Below are 24,881 nucleotides of genomic sequence, written 5' to 3' on the forward strand. Positions count from 1 at the left end.
GCCTCCTGAGCTATGTCCCAAGCTGATTTCCTGGGGTCACTCATCCCAATCCTTTGGGCATCCGGGTGTCCTCCAAAAAACCTGGGAGGTCATCCATCGGTCCTATTGGTGACCACAACTTCGTAAAGACGTTAAAGACTTTGTTGCTTCCTGTACGATATGTGCGCAACATAAACCTAATTGTCCATGGACCCATATATCAATGGACTACATCTCTGAACTACCCAAGTCCCAGAAGTTCAATACAATATGGGTCATGGTGGATCGGTTTTCAAAGATCCTTTCATCCCATTGAAAGGTCTACCTTCAGCACCACAATTGGCACAATTGTTCATCCAGCACATCTTTAGGCTACATGGCCTTCCCAAGGAGATAGTGTCTGATCTGGGCATTCAATTCGTTGCCAGATTCTGGAGAGCACTGTGTAAGGTGATCAAGATAGAGCTCAAATTCTCGTCAGCTTACCACCCACAGTCAAACGGACAAACAGAGAGGGTTCTCAAGACCTCGAGAACTTCCTCCGCTTATATGTCTCATCCTCCCAAGATAACTGGGTCACTCTGCTGCCCTGAGTAGAATTTGCTCACAACTACAGGTATCACACTTTCACAGGTCACACTCCATTCTTCACAGTGTATGGACAACATCCTCGTCCTCCAATCTTTGAAGAATTGCCTCCAATGGACGTTCCTGCTTCCAATTCTGCTTATACCCATTTCTCTCAGACCTGAAAGAATGTACATCTTTCTCTCAAGAAAGCATCCAAGATGTACAAATTCTTCGCAGATCGTAAGAGGAGAATGGTACCCGAGTTCAAACCAGGTGACAAAGTCTGGCTGTCCATCTGCAACTATAGATTGCACATATTCTCCATGAAGTTTGCCCCAAGATTCATTGGCCCGTATTCGGTCATTTAGAAAATGAACCCTGTTGCTTACAAGATCAAATTACCTCACTATCTGAAGATACCCAACTCGTTCCATATTTCCTTACTTCGGCCTCTCATACTGAACCGATTCCAGATGTCCTCACCTGTGCTTCCTAAAATACGAACCCATCATTGGGTGGAATTCAAGGTCAACAAAGTTTTGGATGCTCGTCGGAGGTATGGTTGCATTCAGTATCTCATTGATGGAAAGGATATGGTCCTGAGGAGAGAAGCTGGGTCAATGATGGTGATGTACATGCTCCTCATCTGCTCAGATCCACCAGGAGAATCCCAGCAAGTCTGAGGGGTGTTCGGTGCCCACCCTTAAAGGGGGTGGTGTACTGTCAGAAACCACGGTGCACGTTCGCACACGTGCACACGTCTGCATTCCTTACCCGCTCGCTGTTGTCTTGCGGCGCATTCCCCTGTCCTGTGCTGTTCCTGAGTACTCTCCATGGCAGGATATAGTTAAGTGGCATTGCCCTTAACTATTGCCGGTGTCCCACGCTGGTTCCGGGCTGGACCTATGCCATATGGGCGCTGCCATGACACCTGCAATCACATGACTCTGTTGTCCAATGATTTCCCTGTGACCTTGTTGCTCTGACCTGTGCACTGACTCATGTGACCAAAGGTGTGCACAGGTACTTCCTGGACTTAATTGCTGCTGCAGCTTGCAGCCAATCACAGACCAGCTGGGGGGATATAGGTAAGGCCTCTGGCTCATTACCCCTGCCTTGAACAACTAGTCTGATCCCTGTGTGTATCCAGTCCTCAGCGGTCCAACGCTCTAGGATCCTGTCCAGAGTCCCTGTGGTTACCCTGTGCAAACTGCTGCTGTCATCTGCTGCTGATATTAAAGCTCCCTGGCTCTCTTCACCTGCCAGGTAACCTTCCTTGCTGTCTTCCATCTCCAGCTCTGAAGGGAAGAGGATAGAGCACTCCAGTATATTCAAGCAGAGTTTGCTGTTGCTCTTAAAGGGCCATACCACCTTTTGACTCCCAAGTCAACACAGGCGTCAACTCTCCAGTTTCCTGTCAACTCCCACATCGGCTTCCAGGCCGTCATCTCCTGTGTCGACTCCCAGGTCATCAACAAGCTCCAAGCTCACTGCCACTAATCACCGTCCATCTCCTGTGACTGGCCAGTTAGCTGCGACCTCGCCATTGAACGCAGCAGAGTCCAAACCTCCTTTTGGGGGTCCCTGGTGAAAACCGTCCGTGGTGTTAGACTCAGCGCCTCTGACCAGAGTCTCGTCAACTGCCCCCACCTAGCTGTGCCAGTGATACTTCTATGAACTGTCCATACATATGCGATGAAGTCCTGCAACTTTTTGTATAAGAACACTATCCTCAAGCTGTGTGACGGGAAGTAGGCATCTGGAGGTGTAAACCAACCATTTAGTGGGAGTGCTAATAAAAAACCAAGCGTGCCTAGGAAAATGCTGGTGCTGAAAAATGCAAGTTGTGTCTCAGCGTTTTAGGGGAGGTTGTGTGGTGTCAGCTCCAGCACGTATATGCCTTCGTCAATCACACCGCCGAGTAAGTCGAGGGCTACGCGGTGTCTGCGATGAGTTGTGTCCAGGGTAAAATCATTTGATAGTGAGCCTGTTCCGATGGGTTTTGGACGTATTCGCACGGCTGCGGATGGATGTGTTGCTGTACACATCTATTAGCACGGTGATGACAAGGTCAGAATTTCACTCTAGCAGGGTGGTGGCTTAACTGAACGCCAGCCACTGAGAATTCACGGCCTTGCGATCAGGTGGGAATTAGGCCATATAGCCATGTTATTTGACATCTTAGAAAGCAATCCACCACAGAACGCTATATGTAAACTAACACTTGATTTACACCTTAGCACCCAAAGACAGAACTGTGTTTATATTTATTTGCACATAGATTCTATATCCGTTCTGAACCATGTAGTGTAACACATTGTAGTAAAGGCTGTTCAGCAACAGTATGATGAAGTACAGTGATGAAAAAACGCAACCAATTAATAAGTAACAAAAAATAATTAACTGGTTGTCAATTTCTTAAGCCGCATACACACGAGGCGATCGTGTGCTTAGCGATCTTTGGGAAAGGGATCTAGCCCAGGCAAAGCAGGTGATGGCGAAGGGAGGCACCACACATTGCCATTGCTATGGGGCATTCACGTGGGACGATGCCTGCTTCATTTCTAAGCTGTCTGTAGAGATTGCTTAGAGAGAAAAAATCGCCCTGTGTGTATGCCATCCTACAGTAATTATGGCTCAATAGAATGATCCAATTTGGTTATATTGGTTTTAGCTCTGCTTTGTCTCAGTTGCAAACAACAATATTGGCTGCTTTTCAACCCTAATATAGCAACAGAGAGTATGTGTATACTGCATAGAACTGACCGCAAATGATGGGCTCACTTGTTTCTTCTTTCCTCACAGAGCTGCTGCAGTGCTCAGAACTACATTTCATCCTGAAGCTGGTGCTGGAAGCTGGCAACTTTATGAATGCTGTGAGTAACACACAACCCTCCCTCTGTACACTCTGCATAACACTTTGTATTCGAACACACATTATAGAGCATGAATGTCCAGATGGTAGTAACATAGTAAGTAAGGTTGAATGAAGATGTTTGTCTTTATTCAAGACAAGATCTGGGATCTATTTTCTGTACAGTCACTGTACATTATTCTACCACCTCCTGTACTGTATTGGCTCCAGATTAGGACATTCCTGGTGTAATCAAATAAAGTGAGGATATGGATCCTGAGGCTCTAGCACCACATCAAGCCAGGCACGCCTGAACATTCTCCCTATGTTCTCTTGCAAAAATGTTATTATCACAAGACATGTACAGTATTGTTCAAGGATTAATCATTTTTGACCACCATATATGGAAGAGAAACATCTCCCTGCCTGAAACAACTGCCAGATACTTTACTTGCCCAACGTAACACGTAATCTTTCAGTGCCAGCATGGCCAATGCAAAGCAAAACCTCAACCTACTGCCCCCTGACCAACCCCACATTGCCACCAATACCAACTTTCCAGATCCTCAAGTTAAACTGTGGAGGAGGCATCTTATAAGTACCACAGCTGCCAGCTGCATTAAGTACACGCTAGGATGTCTTCGCCATACAAGTACTTCATTTTGTGATAGGCAGAGTCAGTGGTCTGCCTGTCTCCCCCCCCAAGATCCCAGCATCCTTGGCAGTTGCCTAAAAGGGGTAGAGCTGCCAGTACTAGGAAAAGAAAGTGGGATAATTCCCCAGTCACAGCTTACGTCCATCTGTGTATTATGGGGCCTATACACAGGGCGATTTTAGTGCATTTTCTAAGCGCTCTTACTAGACTATTAGACACTGCTGCATTGTTATTCCACTTTAGGCTATCAGACTATTATACTTTCCCATCACCTTCCTGGTCAGCAAGATTGCATGCTATATATAGCATGCGCTTCTTTCACATGTGAATGGGATCCAGGAGGGGGGTCCGAGTCCCAGATTGCATTGCATATGTGATCCAATAGTAAACGGGTCCCTAAGACTTACACTGCTGCATTGTTCTGCCACTATACTGTAGATCAGCGATCGCCAACCCATTGCTTGCGAGCGACTGGTAGCTCGCCGTCGTAATTGCGGTAGCTCGTCTTGCTGCGGGAAGTCACTTCGCGGCAATCACACAGCACATGCGGCCGCGGCTGTTAATAGCGCTGGACAGTGTATGCACTTGCTCCCAGCACCTGCCGCTTCACTCTGCTGTACCCACTGCCTCAGGGGGCCGGCTCCCAAGGCCTCCTACCCTTTCCTGAGACTTACAGCGCTGACGTCACAGGAAGTGGTATTAGACCACGCAGCTGTCACAAGCACTGGCGCCCATGCAGCAAGACCCATTCATAGGGAGAATTAAGCCTCCAGGGATCCTGTCCATCAGGTTAAAAGCTGCCTTTGAAATGCTGGCTACCACAAATGTGTGTGTGTTGTTTTTTTTTAATACATTTTTCTTTTTAAATTTTCTTTTTATCCTGTTTAAGGGCATATAATGTGTGTGTGTGTGCATGTAACATAGTAACATAGTAATTAAGGCTGAAAAAAGACGTTAGTCCATAGAGTTCAGCCTATCTTACTTGTAACTACTGACTTGAGTAAGTCATATCTATAGGATTCCCTTAGTGGCCAAAAATGTATCCAGTGTTGATTTAAATTCATTAACAGTAGTTGCTGTAACCACCCCCACCGACAATGAGTTCCAGAATTTCACTGCTCTAATGGTGAAGAATCCTCTTCTTAATTCAGTTCAGAATTTCTTTTCCTCGAGCCTCAGTACATGCCCACGTGTCCTAAGTATAGGCCTGTTAGTGAACCAATCATCTCCCAGTTCCATATGATTCCCAATCCTGTATTTGAACATACTAATCATATCACCTCTCAACCTTCATTTGTCCAGTGAAAACATACTCCGCCTGGTTAAACTATCATTGTATTCTAGAGATTTGAGACCTTTTACTAGCTTAGTCACCCTTCTCTGTACCTGTTCCAATTCATTCATGTCCTTTTTAAGGTGCGGTGCCCAGAACTGAACACAATATTCCAAGTGTGGTCTCACCAATGCCTTGTATAGAGGCACTATCACATTTGCATCCCTTGAATCCATACCCCCTTTAATGCATGCCAGTGTCCAGTTTGCTTTTGCTGCTGCACTTGAGCAGTATGCACTATTTTCCAATTTTTAATCTATAATGACCCCAAGTCCTTCTGTACAGCAGAATTCCCATAAGAACTCAATTTAGCCTAGAAGTAGCTTGTTCATCTTGTTCCCATAATTACTTTACATTTTTCAACGTTAAACTGTATTTTCCACCTTTCCTCCTACCTTTCCAGTTTAAGTCACTTTGTAGTGTTTCCACATCCTCTCCTGGGTTAATTTCCTTACTCAACTTTATGTCATCCGCAAATATTGCAATTTTACTCACTATGTCACTTCCAATATCATTAATGAATATATTAAACAAGGTGGGTCCCAATATTGAACCTTGCGTGACTCCACATTGGACCTTAACCCAGCTGGAATGTATGCCATTTACCACCACTCTCTGTTCCAACCAGTTTTTAATCCAATTACAAATGTTATCTCCTAACCCTAAATTACCCAGTTTCATTAATAACCTTTTTATGAGGCACCGTGTGAAAAGCTTTAGCAAAATCAAGCAGTATTGCCTCAACAGATTTCCCTAAGTCCAGCCCCCTACTGACTTCTACATATAAGCTAATTAAATTAGTCTGACATGATCTATTTTTGACGAACCCATGCTGAGCCTTATCACTTTCTCTTTCTCTAAGAAATTTTGGATACTATCTCTTATTATTCCTTCTAATATTTTCCCCACAATGGATGTAAGGCTGACTGGTCTATAATTTTCAGCATTAGTTTTGCTACCTTTCTTCCATATTGCTACTACCTTAGCTATGCGGCAGTCCTTCGTATACCCAGATTGAGTGACTACAGCACACCACTATTTTCCTGTGTTACATATGGGACCTTATTCAGGTCAGTTCGCACACAGCCAATGTTTTGTCTTTGCGCATTTCTGTGCATGCGCTTGGATGGGAGGGGGCCGATAGTGCCCCCTCCCATCCAATGGGAACGCCCAGTGTTTCACGAGAATGCTGGGCCATGCAGCCAAGAATTTCTGCGCTCACCTTCGGTGCGCGAACTGTCCCTCCTCACTAGAGTGAAATGTTGGGAGGTATGTAACTGGGCATTTGTGTATTGCAGACCTATCACTGGGCATATGTATCTGTTATTATCCATTTTGTTTCATCACTGTTGTTTCCAACTATGAAGTGCAACGGAATATGCCATGCTATATAAGTAACTGTTAATAAATGTATGCATAGTATGTATTCTGTGTAATGCCATGGCATCACGTTATCTCTCGCCTTTCTTTGAAATGTTGACATAATACACATAAAAGGCTTTTTATTTCATTGGTTCTATTTCTACTACTATTAGAATCCTGATATGGTGATTTGAAAAAGGTATTGTGTCAGCAGTTATTCGATTCTTATTAGGTTATTAGGCTGTTTTTATTGTTTAAAGATTTTAGTAGCACTTCCAGAGTTTTCATTTTTCAAAAGTTGCTCCTACCCCGACAAAGGTTGGAGACCACTGCTGTAGATGTTATATGGTTACACCATAGTGATAGTTAGGTTTAGCCTTTTTTTCTTATGTATCTCTATTATACAATGTACTGTACAGAGAAAACCACCCCAGGTTAGATAGGAAATTAATTTGTTCTCATCCTTTTAATCTTGCAGTTATGCATTTTTTCCACATCTTAGTAATAACTATTTCTGTGTTTAGTGTGTGGCATTTACTGTTCTTTTCTTAGCCTACCTATGTCTGTTGAAACAGGACAGAGAAAACATCGGCATAAAAGGAAACATAGGGAGTTATGCCATGCATGTGATAATCCTACAATACCCCTTAAAAAGCTTGGTTAATAGTGCGTCGGAGAAGCAGCAACCAGTGAGTCACTATTTTCCTCTAATGTTTTGCTTTGGATGAAGGAGGAAGGGTGTCAAGGTATCCAGACAGTATCAGTCTGTAAACAGCGGGACAGGCACAGAGAGCTGAATTTGGCTCTCGAGTCTCCTGTCAGTTTAGATGAAGGACAGCAGGACTTAGCTGAAATCCTAAAAGATGAAGAGGAGGGTGACAGAGGAAAAGTCTATTTTGTTCCAAACAGGAGACAGAACTAATGATTATTTTTCTATATGTTGTCTATATGTTGTCTCAGTTGTCTTTCAGTGCGGTTTTGCATATGAATTGCTAATGAGGAGTTCCCTTTGGGTGTTAGGAGAAAGTGATAGTAAATGGGTAATGGTGGAACTAATTTGCCTGTCTGATGCACCAAAGTTGTCGGCATTGGACATGATATGGCTGCAGGTAGGAAACATAGTTAGTGTCTTCAACATAGAGCCTTCCGGCTACAGCATCTGGGAGCAGATGCTGTGCTACAGAATGTGTACTATACCATGGCTCTCCATATTATATTAGGAGCTACATGGCTCTCCATATTAATCAATTTGATGATTTTATCTCCAGTTCATCTGGAATTAGGAATCAGATGTGCTTTAATTATTTTCCACAAAACAGGAGTTTTAACATTATAATGTAGTAGGGGTGCAGTACACAGTGTAATGGATCAGCAAGGAAGGCCAACACAATACTTGGTACTCTTTACCTAGATGGGCGCCCATCGCGGGCATCGCATGTACATCGCATGCCATTATAATGGCATGCGATGCGACCGATGCGATGCCCGCGATTTTACATAGAAATACATGTTAAAATGTAAATCACGTCGGTCGCATCGCATGCGACCAAAAAATGGCATGCGATGCGACCGTAGGGAACAATGTTAAATGTCCCAATTGACCCGATTTTACATAGGGAACAATGTTAAATGGCCCACAGAGGCCAAATAGGCACCCTGAAGTGTGAAATGGCCCCCCCAATTGTTAACGCCACCCCACAATCAACGTGAACCCGAAGCGTGGCGAGCGCAGCGAGCCCGCGAGGGGTGGCGGTACGCGTCCTATGACCTTTTCATACCCCCACTATCCACGTCGGCGTGGAGTTGAGAATAGAAAATGTGGCGAGCGCAGCGAGCCCCGCGAGGGGACGCGGATACCTTCACAGGTATCCGCGTCCCCTCGCATGCTTCACAGGTGTCCGCGTCCCCTCGCGGGGCTCGCCACGCTCGCCACTTTCTATTCTCAACTCCACGCCGACGTGGATAGTGGGGGTATGAAAAGGTCGTAGGACGCGTACCGCTGCAGCTCGCCACGCTTCGGGTTCACGTTGATCGCGGGGTGGCGTTAACAATTGGGGGGGCCATTTCACACTATAGGGTGCCTATTTGGCCTCTGTGGGCCATTTAACATTGTTCCCTATGTAAAATCGGGTCAATTGGGACATTTAACATTGTTCCCTATGGGAAATCGCGGTAATCGCGTTGGTCGCATCGCATGCGATTTTTTGGTTGCATGCGATGCGACCGACGTGATTTTTTACCTTGCGATGCCCAAGATCAAAATCGTGGGCGCCCTTCTAGGTAAAGAGTACCCAATACTTTCATGTATTAATAGGGGAATGGAAACTAGGAATGAAAATGTAATTATGCCACTCAACAGGGCACTGGTTTGATCGCATTTGGAATTTGCAATTCTTGGCTTCACCCTACAATGCAGCGAGGGGACGCGGTGCACTTTAACCTGTGTCCAGGTCGACTTTGTCAACATTCGGGTAAAAAAACTGTGAAAAATCCCATCGACCCAATGCTTGTCGGCCTAGTTGTTGTAGACCAAATGATCCACACCCTTTCTCTCATACTTCTTTTAACTTGGTTATATTTTTAGAAGTAATGTAAAGAAAATTAGATTATTATGCATTATTTATTTTATTGTGTTGACTTCGTTAACAAACACTGATTATTGCATTATTATTTTGATATACAGAACTATATTGACTCTTTTGATAATGTTACCTCTGTGTAAATCACTTTCTTTATTTATGTTTTTGCACATGTCTCCAATAAACATTGTCTTTAAAAAAAAAGATGAGACATGCTTAATATGTACAAATATATCGGGCAACCTCTTTGGGGCAACCTCTTTGCTTTGAGGTCAGAGACTGGGACACGTGGACATGCGTTTAGTCTAGAGAAGAGAAGATTCTGTACGCTTAAAAGGAAATTATATATATATATATATATATATATATATATATACACAAATTTTATTTTATTTTCTTTAATGGTTAGGGCAGTAGGGCTTTGGAACTCTCTTCCAGAAGAGGTGGTGAAGGCAGACACATTGATCACATTTAAAAAAAGGTTGGACAAGCATTTATTGGAAAAAAAACATTCAGGAATACAACCTATAAACACTATTTAGTCAGTGTTATAACAGAGTATATATTTCAAATAGATGATGACAAATCTAGGTAAACGGTTGAACTTGATGGACATTTTTTTCAACCTCAACTACTGTGTTACTATGAGAACATAGCAAGAAAAATGTCTCTATGCCAGCCAGGGGATTGCTTATTCTCCACAGGTCAAACTGGTTTTGCAGTGTAAATGATTGCCGCTTCAAAAAAAAAAATGGATATTTCTTACAAAATCTCTCATTTTCTAAATCTCTCATCCTCTTAAATTTCCCCAATATAGTTTAGAATAGACTTCTATGAAATGATGACCATAACTACCTCAGGACAAGCTTGGAGATGCATATTGTGCATACAAGGAACCCCGATGCGTGTCAGAGATTTATCAGATCTTCGTGAAAATAAATGGGTATATACTGTATGGTACAGCGAGGATGGCTTTTTTTAGGAAAAGCCATCCTAGCCATCCAGCCCCCTTGCCGGCTACTCGCCATATTCCAGGTTGCAGGGAAATGCTCACAATCAGAGGACAGCAAGGATTCCACTAAAAGGCACATTGTGAGGATAGCCTTACTGTTTTAATAGCCACACTCACGGTTTCCACTTGCCTCAGGCATCTCGATAATGGAAATACCGACATGGTCTCTAATGGCATTCTAACCCTCTCCTCTACCCCCTATTACTCCTTGGCACCCTAACCCACCCACTACCCCCTTCCCCAGCCACCAGATAGCTAGCCCCGGCTGTTTGGTATTCCGGAATCAGGATCTTGATGTATTTGGAGTTCTGGTGCCGGTGATGGGAAGGCAGTTGGGATACCAGCATCGGTATACTGAACATGGGCATCCTGACCACCAGGATGCTGACTGCATCCCGTTGGTAGTTTATCGCATTCCGCTTTCACTCTTTCCAGCTTTGATAAATCTCCCAAAAGTCTGACAGACAACACATGTAATATATTGGTATTACAAGCTGTTCTTATGTTACTTGTGGTCTTCGCTCAGCAGTTACAGTAAGCTAATCTACGAGTGAGAGAGTAACATTTTGCCAATGGTCAACTGAAACAAACAAGGGCAGCAGGAGCTGTTAGCTTCCTCTGGAGGTAAAACTAACTCTTGTGTGGCCAGAGAATAATTTACTCTCACTGACAGCAGTCAATGTGCCAGCAAGATTCCATCATCAGCCAGATTTTTTAACCCCAAAATACCCTCAACAGGTGCAAATGAGAAGTCATGAGAGCTTTCAGAAGACTGTGGACAGATGGGTCCTCAAGCCACCAAACTAAAAATATGTTTTTGAAAGATGCCTTGCATGGGGCCAAATGGTGTAGACCATTAGCCCAGAAGGGAAACTTTTGACTGGTCTTTGTGTTCTTTTTTTATTAACTCGTGTTTTTCAGTATTTGGGATAATCTGCTTGGGCAGAGCAGATGTAATAGTTTTTGTACTAGTTTGGCCGAAGATACCATATGCAACACCGAAGACTATGAGGACCCGTAAATCACTTTGTGTCATTCTGCCTGACGCCTGTAGCAGATTTCAATCAAGTGATCACATGAAGGAGCAGGATGAGAAATGCCATTTATTAAATATGACTATGTGGGTCAAAATATATATTGGAGTGCCTGAGCAAGTCAGAACCACAAAGAGGCTGCTCAAACTGATCCAAGGGAGGCCAAGTATCTTCCTAACAACAGGTAGAAGTTGGATAGTACAAGTAACTCCAAAAATTATTTCTTAGCGATGACCTCCTATTTGGTAATCTGGTCTCCATTGCATCAGTGGATGTTAAAGCAAAGGAATTGGATTAGTTTGGACAAAATAACATGCAGTCCATAATAACGACAGTCAAAAAAATGAACAGATTATGAAGTATTGACTTCTGTTTTTACATCCTTCCTAGTTGTAAATTGCTTTGGTATTTCCCATTGTTAAATGTTGACATTGGATATCTTATAAAATCTATATTGATGTTTATCTTATCTTATTTTTATTTTTTCCGACTATTCGCCATGTCAGCCAATACTCTTGTTTTCACTTGTATACACTCTTAATCACCTGAACTTTGAGACTAGAGATGGAGAAGCAGTGTAAATAGAAGTGAAAAATCTGTTCCATCAGGGTAACTAGAAGCTATACCCTAAATAACTCTGGGATAGGGGATAGGAACAAAAGGGTAGATATCCTAACTAGTTTCCTAATGCTACTTGGCCTTGCATGTCCAAGACTAACGATACACCTGCATAGTAATTCTAGGCCTACCTGCAAGTGGCTACTTCTGTATTTCCTTCTTTAAAATAAAATATATGGTGAAAAATGACCTATAATCTACAGACAACCACACTTTAAAATAACTCCCAACGTATTTACTCAAACAAATGTTAACTCAAATAAACCCCACCACCAAAATATAGAAGCTGTGTCCCTAACTCCGACCTGCCCAATTACAGCCACATTCCAACCACTACCACTGGTGAAGCTTAGCCTATTTCTCCATATGACACAATCTTTTCAAAGTTTGATAATTGTCCGCTGAAATCAGGACTCTTCCTCTGATAGTTGGGAGGTATGCATTAAAATTATTTCTGAACATACCACATACAACTAAACATGATGCTGCCACCACCATTCTTCACTGTAGGGATGGTATTGGCCTGGTGATGAGCGGTGCCTGGTTTCCTCCAAACATGATGTCTGACATTCACACCAAAGAGTTCAAACTTTGTTTCATCCGACCAGAGAATTTTGTTTCTCATGGTCTGAGAGTCCTCCAGGTGCAATTTGGCAAACTCCAGGCTGCCATATGCTTTTTTAATGGCTTCCATCTGGCCACTCTACTAATCAGGCCTGATTGGTGGATTGCTGCATAGATGTTCTGAAAGGTCTTCTCTCTCTCCACAGAGGAATGCTGTAGCTCTGACAGAGTGACCATCTGGTTCTTGGTCACCACCCTGACTTGGGCTCTTCTCCGCCAGTCGCTCAGTTTAAATGGCCGGACAACTCTAGGAAGAATCCTGGTGGTTCTGAACTTCTTCCATTTACAGATAATGGAGGCCACTTTGCTCATTGGGACCGTCAAAGCAGAAGATAGTCTGTAGCCAATCCTGTCTCTGAGGTCTACAGACCATTCCTTTGACATCATGCTTGCTTTGTGCTCTGACATGCACTGTCAATTGGGGATGCGGTTGAATTCCCGGCGGTCATAATCCCGATGGTCGAAAATACCGACGCCGGAATCCCGACCACCACAATGCCGGCACTTTGTCTCTCTATAGGTGTCCACGACACCCATAGAGGGAGAATAAAATAGTGTAGAGAGGCACCGGGCCTGCTGCGTGGCGAGCGCAGCGAGCCTGCAAGCGGGGGTGATCCACAGCTTTCCCTTGTCAGCATTGCGTCAGTTGGGATTTCGGCGTTGGTATATCGACCATCAGGATTCCGACCGCCGGGGTTTCATACTGATCCCGTCAATTGTAGGTCGTTATGTAGGCAGGTGTGTGCCGATCCAAAACATGTCCAATCAACTAAATTTACCACAGGGGGACCCCAATTAAGCTGTAGGAACATCTCAAGGTTGATCAGTGAAAACAGGATGCACCTGAGCTCACGTTTGGGCTTCATAGGAAAGGCTGTGAATACTTATATACATGTGATTTCTTGGGGTTTTTTTACATTTTTTTTTTCATACATTTGCAAAAATATCCCAATTTTTTTTCACGTTGTCATTATGGGGTATTGTGTGTAGAATTTTGAGGGGAAAATTAATATATTTCTTCTTGGAATAAGGCTGTAACATAACAAAATGTGGGAAAAGTGAAGCGCTGTGAATACTTTCCGGATGCACTGTATATCAAGGAGATCTTACCTATTCACGCCATGGGTTTCTTATGTATTTCTAGCAGCCTGTGCTTTGGTGGATAAGAGAAAAGTTCCTCTTATACTCATTTACCATCTCCCTACAACAGCACAAGTGTCAGCAGACTGCCACCGAGCATCTAGAAACTTCCTTATTTGTATACATGAGCTTCTTACCCTGCAATATTGCCACCCATAAAGCATCTCTCTGCCGTTTATGTTCCCTTTCTTCATTGTGTGTTATGTTTTGTTTTTGCAGGGCGGCTATGCTGGGAATGCAGCTGGTTTTCGTATGTCATCTCTAAACAAACTTGCTGACACAAAAGCCAACAAACCTGGGATGAATCTCTTACACTTTGTCGTGATGGTGTGTAATTGAATGAATGAATGAAGACAAGAAAGTCTGAGTACTGCAACAGATTTGTAGAACATCTTACTACATGTGCACCTAACTAAGGGGGTTATTCAGACCTGATCGCTGGGCTGCTAATTTTCAGAGCTCTGCGATCAGATAATTGCCGTCCAGTGAAATATTGTACAAGCATGCAATTTGATGTGAATGGCTTGCAGAAATATCACAGCCCTGCCATAAACTCACTCACCATCAAATGATTTTTCCAGTGTGCGCAATCTGTGCATAACCCACTGTGATACCAACAGGCTGATCGGGGCCAGAGCCCATGTTACACAACTTCCCTTTAAACGCCTGTGCACGCCTGTGTTTTCCCTGACACTCCCAGAAAAAGTCATTACCGCCCACAAATGGCGGCTTTCTGTCAATCAATGTGCAAAAGGCAGTAATAAAAAAAGTAGCATGATTTTATTGCAGGATGGCCCCGTGCATGCGTACTATAAGCTGTATGCATGCGCACTCATTTGATTATTTCCTGGCCTGCAAATTCATAGTTGTGCGATCAGGTCTGAATAACCCCCTAAACTAAAACTTGGTATGGTAATGAGATATACAGAAAAGTGATGGCCAGATAGATATGAAGAGTTGTTAAAGTTATTTGCATATTTAGAGGAGACATATACTGTAGTGTAACCTATTCTTACAAAGATGTCTATCTGTTAGGTTTTTCTGTAAAATATATAGATATTGTCTATTCGACAGTAATTTAGTTGAGTCCTCTTATTGCTGACAATGGGCCTGTATGTTATCGGAGCATATCACTATGCAATAGAGCAGGACACAGTATGCATAATAACGCAGCAACATGGAGAAAAGCTGTGAGTAGGACAGAGGCTCCAGTGCAACATGCAGATGATTCATTCTGTGACCTTTAAGTTGCTATTGTATGTACAGTAACTCATCGGTACTCAGAAATAGGTGATGATTGGGAGCAAGGGGCAGATGCACCCGCCTCCCCCCCCCCCCCCCTAAAATAAAAAAAATATAAAAACAAAACAACAACAAACTAACAAAAACATTGGTTACGCGTTGGTCAGTGCTGTAGGGAAAGCAGCTCTCTGCACTGCCTCAGTCACATGGTACAGAACTGGGCACAAAGTACTAAGACATGCCAAGGCAATGTCATGGGTCTCTCTTACTTTTAGAGTCCAGAAGCCATGGATGCAGCCCAGCTCCCCAGACACTGCTGCCCCTTTTGTGGCTCTAATTAGATCTCCCCTAAAACCTTTGCTAAATCCTTAATTGCATGGATTAGCATTGGAAAGTGGGAGAGGGTTCATTTGAGCCAACTTTGCAGTGAGATAAAGCTGCTGTACCTGCAGCAGTGATGAAATCGGTGTTTAGGAGAGCCACAGTGATATCTTACACTCCAATCTGTTAAAGTTCTGACTTCACTGAGTGATAAAGAGATGATTGGTACAGTATTTCTCATCTTATGTTGAATGACAGACTGGTTCTATCATAGGCTTGTAATGAGGGGATGCAGTCGGTACCGTATTTTAGTTTGTGTGGCCAATTGGACAATATTTACAGTCCGTGTCCGTTCCTTGTACACCTCACCAGATGGTATGCTGCAACTGTACTTGTGCTTTTGAGATGTGGCGTCTCTCTGCAGAGGCTTTATGGAGGGTGCTATCCTCCTGCTGGTTATAGCCAATGTGCTGGAAAGAGGGCCCACTGGGAAAGGTGCATGATCCCGGTTTGACGGCAAAGGTTTTCAGAGGCTGGTCCAGTCACTCAGTTGGAAAGATGAAATCTTGCAGAATGCAGGCTGTAATATGCCACTTTCAGAAGCCATCAAAGCGTTTCGCTGTGTACACAGCTTTTTCAAAGTGAATCCAGGATCATACACCTTCCCCAGTGGACCCTTTTTCCAGCACATTGGCTATAACCAGTAGGAGGATAGATCACCCCTCCAAAAAGCCACTTCAAAGAGATGCCACATCTTAAAAGCACAAGTACAGTTGCGGCATGTGGTGAGGTGTACTCAGTGCTGGTGGGAGGCACTGGAGCGCCTCAGGCGGGGGGGGGGGGGGGGGGGCGCTCCGGTGCTCACCCGCCCCCAGGCCGCTGTACAGGAGGGGGGGTGCTGGTGAATGCGGTGGCAGGCCGCCGCGACGCTGGGGGGGAGGCTGAGATGCTCACCCTCCCCCGGCTGCTGTACAGGGGGTGTCCTGGTGATTGCACCGGCAGCCCTCCGCGGCGTTCCGGGGCGAGGGGGGTGATGCCCGGTGTGAAGCGGTGGCAGGCTGCCGTGTCATTTCCCGGGGTTGGCGAGGGTTATCGGAGGACGCTGGTGACACTCACCTCGCTGGTGCTCACGGTTCCTTCTTCTGCAGCTCAGCTGGTGGGGAGACCCGTCCCTAGTCCCTGCTGCAGCCGCTGACTGCCTAGCGCTGCTGCTACGGAGGCACTGTTCCCCACTGACGCCAATGGTGAGGGGCGGGTGGCATCTTCTGGGACCAGTGTCTCACCACCAGCGGTAGCAGCGCTAGGCAGCCATCGCCAGCAGCAGGGACGGTTTTTAGAATGGTTCTGGGAAAATAGAGATAGCTATTCCCAGCACCTGCCACAATTATATTTGATTTAATTGTTGGGCTGAAGAGGCGCCCTCCAGTGACCGGCGCCCTAGGCAGCTGCCTAGTGGTAGCACTGGCCCTGGGTGTACTAGGAACAGGCGCGGCCACCACGCGTCCGCTTACACTCATTTAAATCTTACTCTTCAAAAGCAGCACTACAGCCAGTATATTGGCTGCAAAAGGGGTTTTGCGATTCAGTCAGCAAAGACTTTATTTAATCTGAATGCCAATAGCTTTAAGGAAATTTATTATCCAAGGTGCACATTTACTATTTTAAAGTGAAATACACCACGGTATATTGTATGAAAAACTTTTTATTGTGTATATTATTTATATTGTAATCTTGCTTATTGTGAGTAAGTGGCCACCTAAAAACTTTTTTACTAAGTTTATTTCATAAATCCGATGATACATAATTGATCATTACAAAAACAATTTCTTTGTGAAAGTGTGTTTATCCATGGTGCCTGAAATAGAAAAATAGCGCAGCCTTCCAATCTTCTCTTTTCTTTGGTCTTACAATTCTTCTGTCCCTCATCTGGACATACAATTTGTGTGTCCAGAGGGAGGTCAGTTGTTTTGTACACACACTTTTACACTTTGAAAGCTGCAGATGAAATCTATATAAACAGTACAATTTTATTAAATACAATTATTTTACTTCAATTGTTTACAAGCGCCCCAATTGTGACACTATAATATAGTGTCTGCTCCGTTCTTTTGGAAATAGCTCTTACCCAGGATTTTTGACCCGGGCAGGACATGCTGGCCATTGCGCAGCCACCTCCTGCTGCCTATTCACCGTTTACCTGCCTGCCCACCACTGCCAACCCATCGACGACTGCCTGCCCACCACTAACCACCAGCTGGTGGACACTGTATCAATCCACAAAATACCTGGGAAAACATAAGTGGAAATAGGGACATGTCAGTGGAGACCAGCCAAAATCCCAGGTTACAAATTCGCATGTATGACACAGGATTTTGGTGGAAAGGCAGTATTGCAGTTAGGCAGTGGGGAAGGGGGTAGTTAGGGTTAGGCTGTGGATAGGGGGATATAGATTTAGGGCAGTGGCGTACTGGAATTAGGATTTAGGCAATTAGGGTTAGGCAGTGGGGTGGGGCAGGGTGGGTTTAGTCAGCTAGAAGGGAGGGTTATGGTTGGGAGTGCTAAGGGGGGTAAGTATACTGTACTTACCTGACCCCTGTCTGAACTTCCTCCTTCAGGATGCCGCTCAGTATTCTGACCGCCGGCATCCTGGCCGACCATCATCCGTATGTACCCCATAATAAGAGGTGGAGGGACTGAATACTTTCTTCAGTACTGCAGTATGCACTACAGAGTTAGGAACCGTTTCACCTTAAGTCCCTTGTATGGCACTACAGAACCATTGTGCACCTATTAATGGATGACCGAGAACATATGGGGGTTGATTATTCAAACTTTGAATTAAGTAGAACATTGTAAATGATAGGATCCCAAGAGCCTCTCTGTTAAGGATCAGATATAAGATGAGTTGCCTGTTTTGCATAAAAGGCTTCCAAGGAAGATGAGGTGAGGAGGGTATAGGCCAAGTGGGGGTGATCACACATCACACCACTTATAATATGTCTAACAGCAGTGCACCAGGTTGCGTTATCAGATGATATTTTTACCTCAATGTTCTCTGTTTTTAAAGGAAGTGGAAAAAAAGGATCCAAGATTTCTCCTATTCTCTGACAGATTACAGCACGTGCACAGCGCCAGCAGGTAAGTGTGAGTTCATGAAATACATAATTCAGGTACGAAGAACATACTGTAGCCATTTTATGGGTATGGTGCTTGATTGTACAAAAAAACAGAACAGTGCTGTCCGTGGGGGTAATCCCATTGGATGGAATATCCTCCTTGATCCCATATCATTAGCAATGGTTATTTATATTGGGTCACAAATGTAGCAGTGATGTGCAGGGAATACACTTATTACTTTCCTACAATTAAAGATAATTAACATTTAAATGCACTCATAAACATTACAGACTGATATGAGGCCAATAAATGAATTTTATGCCATTTAAATACATATCAACCATTGGTTCTTCATATTAACCCTTGATGAATTTTAAAACTTTACTTCAAATTGTTTAGCATTTACCATACAAGTATCTAGTTATCCCTCAATGTCATGGTCCAAATATTGCAAAACCAATGGGTTTCTTTCCATTTACTATTTGGAAAAGAAATTCCCAAATGAATTTAACTCCCTCCAAAGTAATGTAAATACATTTCCTAAATTTATTAGCACTTAACTCCACTAGCTGGATAATTTATTCAGGCATTATGGACAATAACCAGAAAACTTAACTGCAGATTAGGAACAATTCCAAGGGAATTTCCATGTCTGCTTTGTCCATGATATACTGAAACGAGTCACACACTGTTGTTGCATATCTAGTCTGCAAAACAAAAGCTTCATGTTGATACTTAGATCCCTTTGCACCCTTATCGAGTTTGATAGAGCTTGACCACAGCAAATTTATTCCTCTGCTAAAATTGGCATCAGACGCACAAGCTTTCCCATGGATAACACATTATTTATGTGTCTGATTAGATCACTTATTTCCTTCTAGACTGTCTGAAGATGGCTTGGTGGAGGAGTTATACAGGCTACAGTCTCGGGTAACAGCAATGCATCAAACTCTGGCTGCACCACAGCAGCAAAAGCTTAGGCAACACATGGATGAATTTCTGGAGGTAAACATACACTTAGTGCTAAGAGATTTCTATAAAAATCAAAATTGTGCCTGTGTATTATTCATATGATTTCATATATAATTTGTTGTAAAGATTAAACTAGATGTACATATACTTCACCATTAGGAGAGACTACTGCAGTGTAAGTGATGGCTTTGGGGAGCCGTCACTGCAGGGGTACAGGGGCTCTGCTGATTCCATGCACTATGGCCATCAGTATGGAATTTACTGAAAATGGCCCTCCAAAAATGGCCGCTGCCTTGAAGGAGACTGATGCTAGCGGTCCTAATGGCACTTCTAGTGTCTGTCAGGGGAGCACAGTGCATAAAGTGTTACGATTCTGGGAACTCTTGTGCGTCTGCAATCATCGAAGCACCAATAAGCAATAAGCAAGAAACCACAGACAATGAGCATGTAGATAAAAAAATATTTAATAAATTTATGGAGGTGGCAGAAGCTTTTTTTGACAAGGGGGCGCAAAATGTCTAATAATGCCACTTGGACACAGATCTCTGTTTATGGTACCTATTCTTCATTTTCTTCCTGTCACACAGTGGTACATTCTTACAGAGCCATAACTAAGTATTTTGGTGCCCTGGCATTAACACACACACCCATATTTTTCAAACTGGTGCTGAGTGAAAGAGCACTTGCTGTGATGGCTATTCCCACATCCTACATATACGCAGTGGATTTGGACACTAATCCTGTTATACCATCATTTTATACATTTACTTAGAGCTATTAATCATTTAGTCACATTATCCATCATTTTAAATCACATATTTCTTAGCAGTCATGCCCAGGACTTTCAGTCACTTCCTCATTTGTATATATATTTCAAAATACTGTTATACCCAGGATTCAAACCAGTGTCCTTCAATATTGCATTCAGACACCATACTCATGGAGCAATTTGCTCCTGAATGAAAGCACAGCAAGAGAGTATTTTGAAATGTACTCCTTAAATATAGGAGTGTATGAGGAGGTGCTTAGGGATGGGAAAGGAAGATGAGAGCATCCAGGTGATTCCATGGTTTAAAGAGGAGGAAGTTGCAAGTGAATCAGAAAAGCCAAAAATTGACAGATGCTGCAGCACTACTGCCTTGTGATATCCTGTGCAGTGGCACATGTTGCACCACCCTAGTTACAGCCCTGTGTTTTTACCTTATTACATTTGTGCAGATATTGGGCCTTAATCAGATGTGGTTGGAGTTATGGTCATTGCTGCTTCCTTTGAAACAGCAGTGATGGTGACCAGAAAAAAGCCCACATGAAATAAAAACCCACAGGAAAATTGCACACAAAACTTCAATTTCATAAATGTTGACATGGAAAATAAACCACAAGGAAGATGCCAAAATGGAAAGAGGTCCACATGGAAAAATGGCCACATATAGTAATTTTCACATATTGGGGCAGATGTATGAACCAGCGTTAAGTGCAAAAATGCACTTAACGCTGGTTAACTGGGGGGGGATTACGATTTCACCTAATATGCGCTAGTGACAGCCCGCCGAGTTACGCTCGGCGGGGCTGTCCCCTGCAATCCCCCCAGGGCGATGTATTAACAGTCTTCAAGGCATTAATTCACCCCGGCCGCTTCGCCAGCTCAGGGCTAGCGTTGTCCTATCCCCCACTGTGGGGACAACGCTAACCCTGCATCTGGCTTGGGCTGCGCTGGAGAACTTGCGGTTTTAGCGAGATCTTGCGCATGCCCAGAAAGCCGGCCGGGGGGGGGGACTGCGAGTGCGCATGTGTGGGGCGGCGAAGGAGCGAATCAGGAGAGCCGTTCACGCTGGGGATAACGGCTCTCCTTATCTGCTTAATACATCTGCCTATAACGTTTGCCCGCTTCTCCACGTTATGCTGGAGAAGCGGGACTCATTATTCGCCAAACGTTATAGGCAGATTAATACATCTTCCCCATTGTTTTTAATAATAACATTGCAAAACTTAGTAAGGTCAGCAACAGTGGTCTGATAGTATTGTTAAGTCACCGAAAAAAACACATCGGCAGTGTATTTATGCTGACCATGGTAAGGTCTACTGAGCTGTTATTTCACGCTTACCAATGTATGTATGGTATCCCTTCTCACCCTCTGCCTAACCCTCCCTTTCTGCAGCCTAACCCTAACCTTCCCCGGCATACTTACATTTGGCATTGCGGCTGTTGGAATTCTGTGGTCGGGATTCTGAGTGGTGTCTGGATTCCAGCACAATTGTTCTGATAAGTGCTGGGATTCTGCCCCTGGTGAACACCAGCATGCTGTCCTGTCTATCCAAAGAATGTTTAAATTGCTCTACCTCTGATGGGAGGCTATTCCATTTGTCCACTACCTTTAATCATTTTTCCTAAAATTTTCCCCTGGGATACTTGGAAAATGATTCACCTTTAGTCCAGAATTTATACACACTGCACAACCCATTGTCTCACCCAGTGATCTCATTATGTGTGGCCTGTCATAAGGAATATGGAAAAATAAGTAAATGAAACAATTAAAATGAGCTGTGACCCAGCTGCTATAAAAAAAAAAGTCCAGCAGGGTTGCGCATCGGGATGAAATGCGTTCATTTTCCATTCAATTTGATTTTGCATATATAAGCAAAATCGAATAGAAGCATAGACAAAATCGAATTGTGTGTACGCCCTATAACCTATCTATTTGATGTGTTGTGGTAGCAGGAAAATCACTTGGTATTCTATGGTAACAACATGCCTTATTAATTGGAATCAAATTCACTCCTATTCAGTTTTCAAGGTTAATGGGGAAATTCTATATTCGTACCTGTTGTTTGCTTTGCATGGGGGGCCATAGGCATTTTAACTATGCACCTTTCAAAAATCAGCAGCAGAATAGAGGATTCTTACTTTACACCTACACTGGTCTCTAAGTTAAGCAATAAACACAAAGACTATTCAACAAGCTGAGATCTGGTACATTTGAGGCTATGTATAAGCCACACTGACAATACAGGGAGGAGATCAAAAACAGGACAAGGATCAAACATTGGTGCATACACAAATACAGAAATGCGATGAAGGCCACGTAGTGCATAGGCTCTACTGTGCTGTGCAGCATAATGCTGCAGCCGGCAGAGAGGAAGGGGCCCAAAATGAGGAGGCTGCACACGGTCCAACTCCACTATTAAAACGCCTCTGCTTTTATAATATAAAACGTTAACATTGCTATTGCTAAAGTAAAGGCCCCCATACACTATGCGATTTTGGATCGATTCCACGCGATTTCGGCACTTGGGCCGATAAATGGCGTGAAAGCGGACCAAAATCGCATGTGTTTGACATTTGATCAGATCCGAGGCACTAGACGGTGTGCATTGAACCGGATCAGGAGGTTGGATGTGCAGCATGTACGATCACGTCCGACCTCCTGCAGCGGGCGGGCAACTGCGGCTCTTGAATGAGTGAAGGGGGTACCCCAAGTACTTGTGAGGAAGCAGTGCAGCCGCGGTGGGGATCATCAGCGGGCTGTCACTGTGCAGCGGGCGGGCAGCGGTGATCATTGTCCACAGCACCGCAGCGGGCGGACAACAGCGGCAATTATAACTTTAAAATAAAGTGTCAAATGACTGCCCGGCTATTGATTGGCTGAGATAGAGCACTCTCAGCCAATCAGCGGTCTCCTTCCGTGGCTGCTGATTGGCTGAGAGTGCTCTATCTCAGCCAATCAAGAGCCGGAGAGTCATTTGACATTGTAATTTTTTTTTTTACGTTGTAATTGCCGCTGCTGCCCGCCCGCTGCGGTGCTGTGGACACTTATTACCGCTGCCCGCCCGCTGCACAGTGACAGCCCGCCCCACTGTTTTACCACTGGCACTGCTTCTTCACCGGCACCCCCGACGACCACTCGTTTGAGAGCTGCTGCCGCCCGCCACCACTGCTCCGCACCGCCCTGCAGCTCCCCATTTATTTTTATTTTTTTACATGTGATAAATCGCATGCGATTTATCACATGTAAAAAATGGCACATCAAGTCCTCAATTGTATTTGAGCCTCCCGGGGAGCTGCCAGGCGGCTCGGAGGAGAATTGGGTCCGACTTGTCCTTAGGACAAGTCGGCCTAATGTATGGGGGCCTTAAAAATATTTTCCTATACCACATATAAATGAAAAATTAAATAGTTCCTCAGAGCTTTTACAGTAATACAAGGTCCTGTCTGCCTGGAAATTAAATTCACTCGGGTGGTGAATCAGATTAAATGTTACACAGTACCTGCCTGGCATCTTGAATGGACCCATGAACTGAAATCTCTGTCACTGGCTCTTTTCCATGTATAATAAGAATCTGTACATAAAATGTAGAAAATATTAAAATAAAGTTATTTTCCCTACAGTATGCCAATGTAAAACTACAAGAAGTACAGAAAGAGATTGATGCTTTGCAAAGTTCCAGGCAACACCTGCTTGAATTTCTGTGTGAAGATGAAGATACTTTTCGCTTAGAGGAATGCTGTAAAATATTCAGCTGCTTTTGTCAGAAATTTCAGCTGGCTATAAAGGTGAGTCACAGGAGTATGCTCTTCACAAAGATGGCTTGTCCCCTACTATAAGTACCTATCAATGGGACTGAAATGGGGCAGCACGCACTGTGTAATGGTTAGCATTACTGCCTTACAGCACTGAAGTCATGGGTTCGATACCCAACATGGCCCTAACTGTGCGGTTTTCTCCCTCAATCCAAAATACTGTATACTGGTAGGTTAATTGGCTCCCAACATAATTAACCCTAGAATGTATGTGTGTGTGCGTGTACATGTGGTAGGGAATATAGATTGTTACCTCCACTGGGGCAGGGATGTGAATGTTCAAATATTCTCAGTAAAGCGCTGCAGAATATTTTGGCGCTATATAAATAACTGATAATAAATAAAAATACAGAGATGTAAGTAACCCCAATGGTTTACTTTCATATCCAATCAATGACAGGATGTGAGGGTGGGGCTGAGTATCCTTTCCGAAAATGTATGAGGGGTCGTTATTTTTTTCATGGGATAGGTGAGACCTGGGTCTGTATCTTTGCTCGCAGACATCCTTCCCCAGCAGCACAAACAGCTTGCCACACTGCTCAGCCTGAGAACTTCCCAGATAGCTCATGTTCACAAAAGGGATCCAATGCTGCATCTTTGGGCACAGCAGCAGATCACACAAGCTTGCAGGGAAGTGTCTGTTTACTCAAGATGTCTCTGGCTGCTTTAGCATATTTTCATAAAGCAGCTGTGTCCAAAGACAACTGTGTCCTTCTCTGAATCAGGCCCAGTAACCCATAAACAACATGCAATATCGCACTCAGTTACCTATTAATGTGCAAGCATAGGAATTATTGGTAAGAGAGGTTGACATGCCACATGTTGCTATCCACAGTGTCAACATTAACATCATGTTGACATTGTGAATTTTGACAGGCGGCACGCATCAG

The 24,881-nt window shown here is 43.9% G+C and overlaps 1 protein-coding gene across 2 annotated transcripts in view; it reads left to right on the forward strand.

Moving 5' to 3' along the window:
* The window catches only part of LOC146035640 (uncharacterized), a 97,477-nt gene that overhangs the window by 68,937 nt on the left and 3,659 nt on the right, over positions 1 to 24,881 (forward strand). For both annotated transcript variants that reach the window (XM_083159213.1, XM_083159214.1), the window contains exons 7-11: positions 3,355 to 3,425; positions 13,980 to 14,087; positions 18,391 to 18,461; positions 19,322 to 19,445; positions 23,800 to 23,964. In XM_083159213.1, the coding sequence (XP_083015339.1) occupies positions 3,355 to 3,425; positions 13,980 to 14,087; positions 18,391 to 18,461; positions 19,322 to 19,445; positions 23,800 to 23,964 (539 nt within the window). The remainder of the gene's footprint in view (positions 1 to 3,354; positions 3,426 to 13,979; positions 14,088 to 18,390; positions 18,462 to 19,321; positions 19,446 to 23,799; positions 23,965 to 24,881) is intronic.

This window comes from Crinia signifera, chromosome 9 (genome assembly GCF_055691185.1).
Source record: "Crinia signifera chromosome 9, ASM5569118v1, whole genome shotgun sequence".
NCBI classification, from domain to species: Eukaryota; Metazoa; Chordata; class Amphibia; order Anura; family Myobatrachidae; genus Crinia; species Crinia signifera.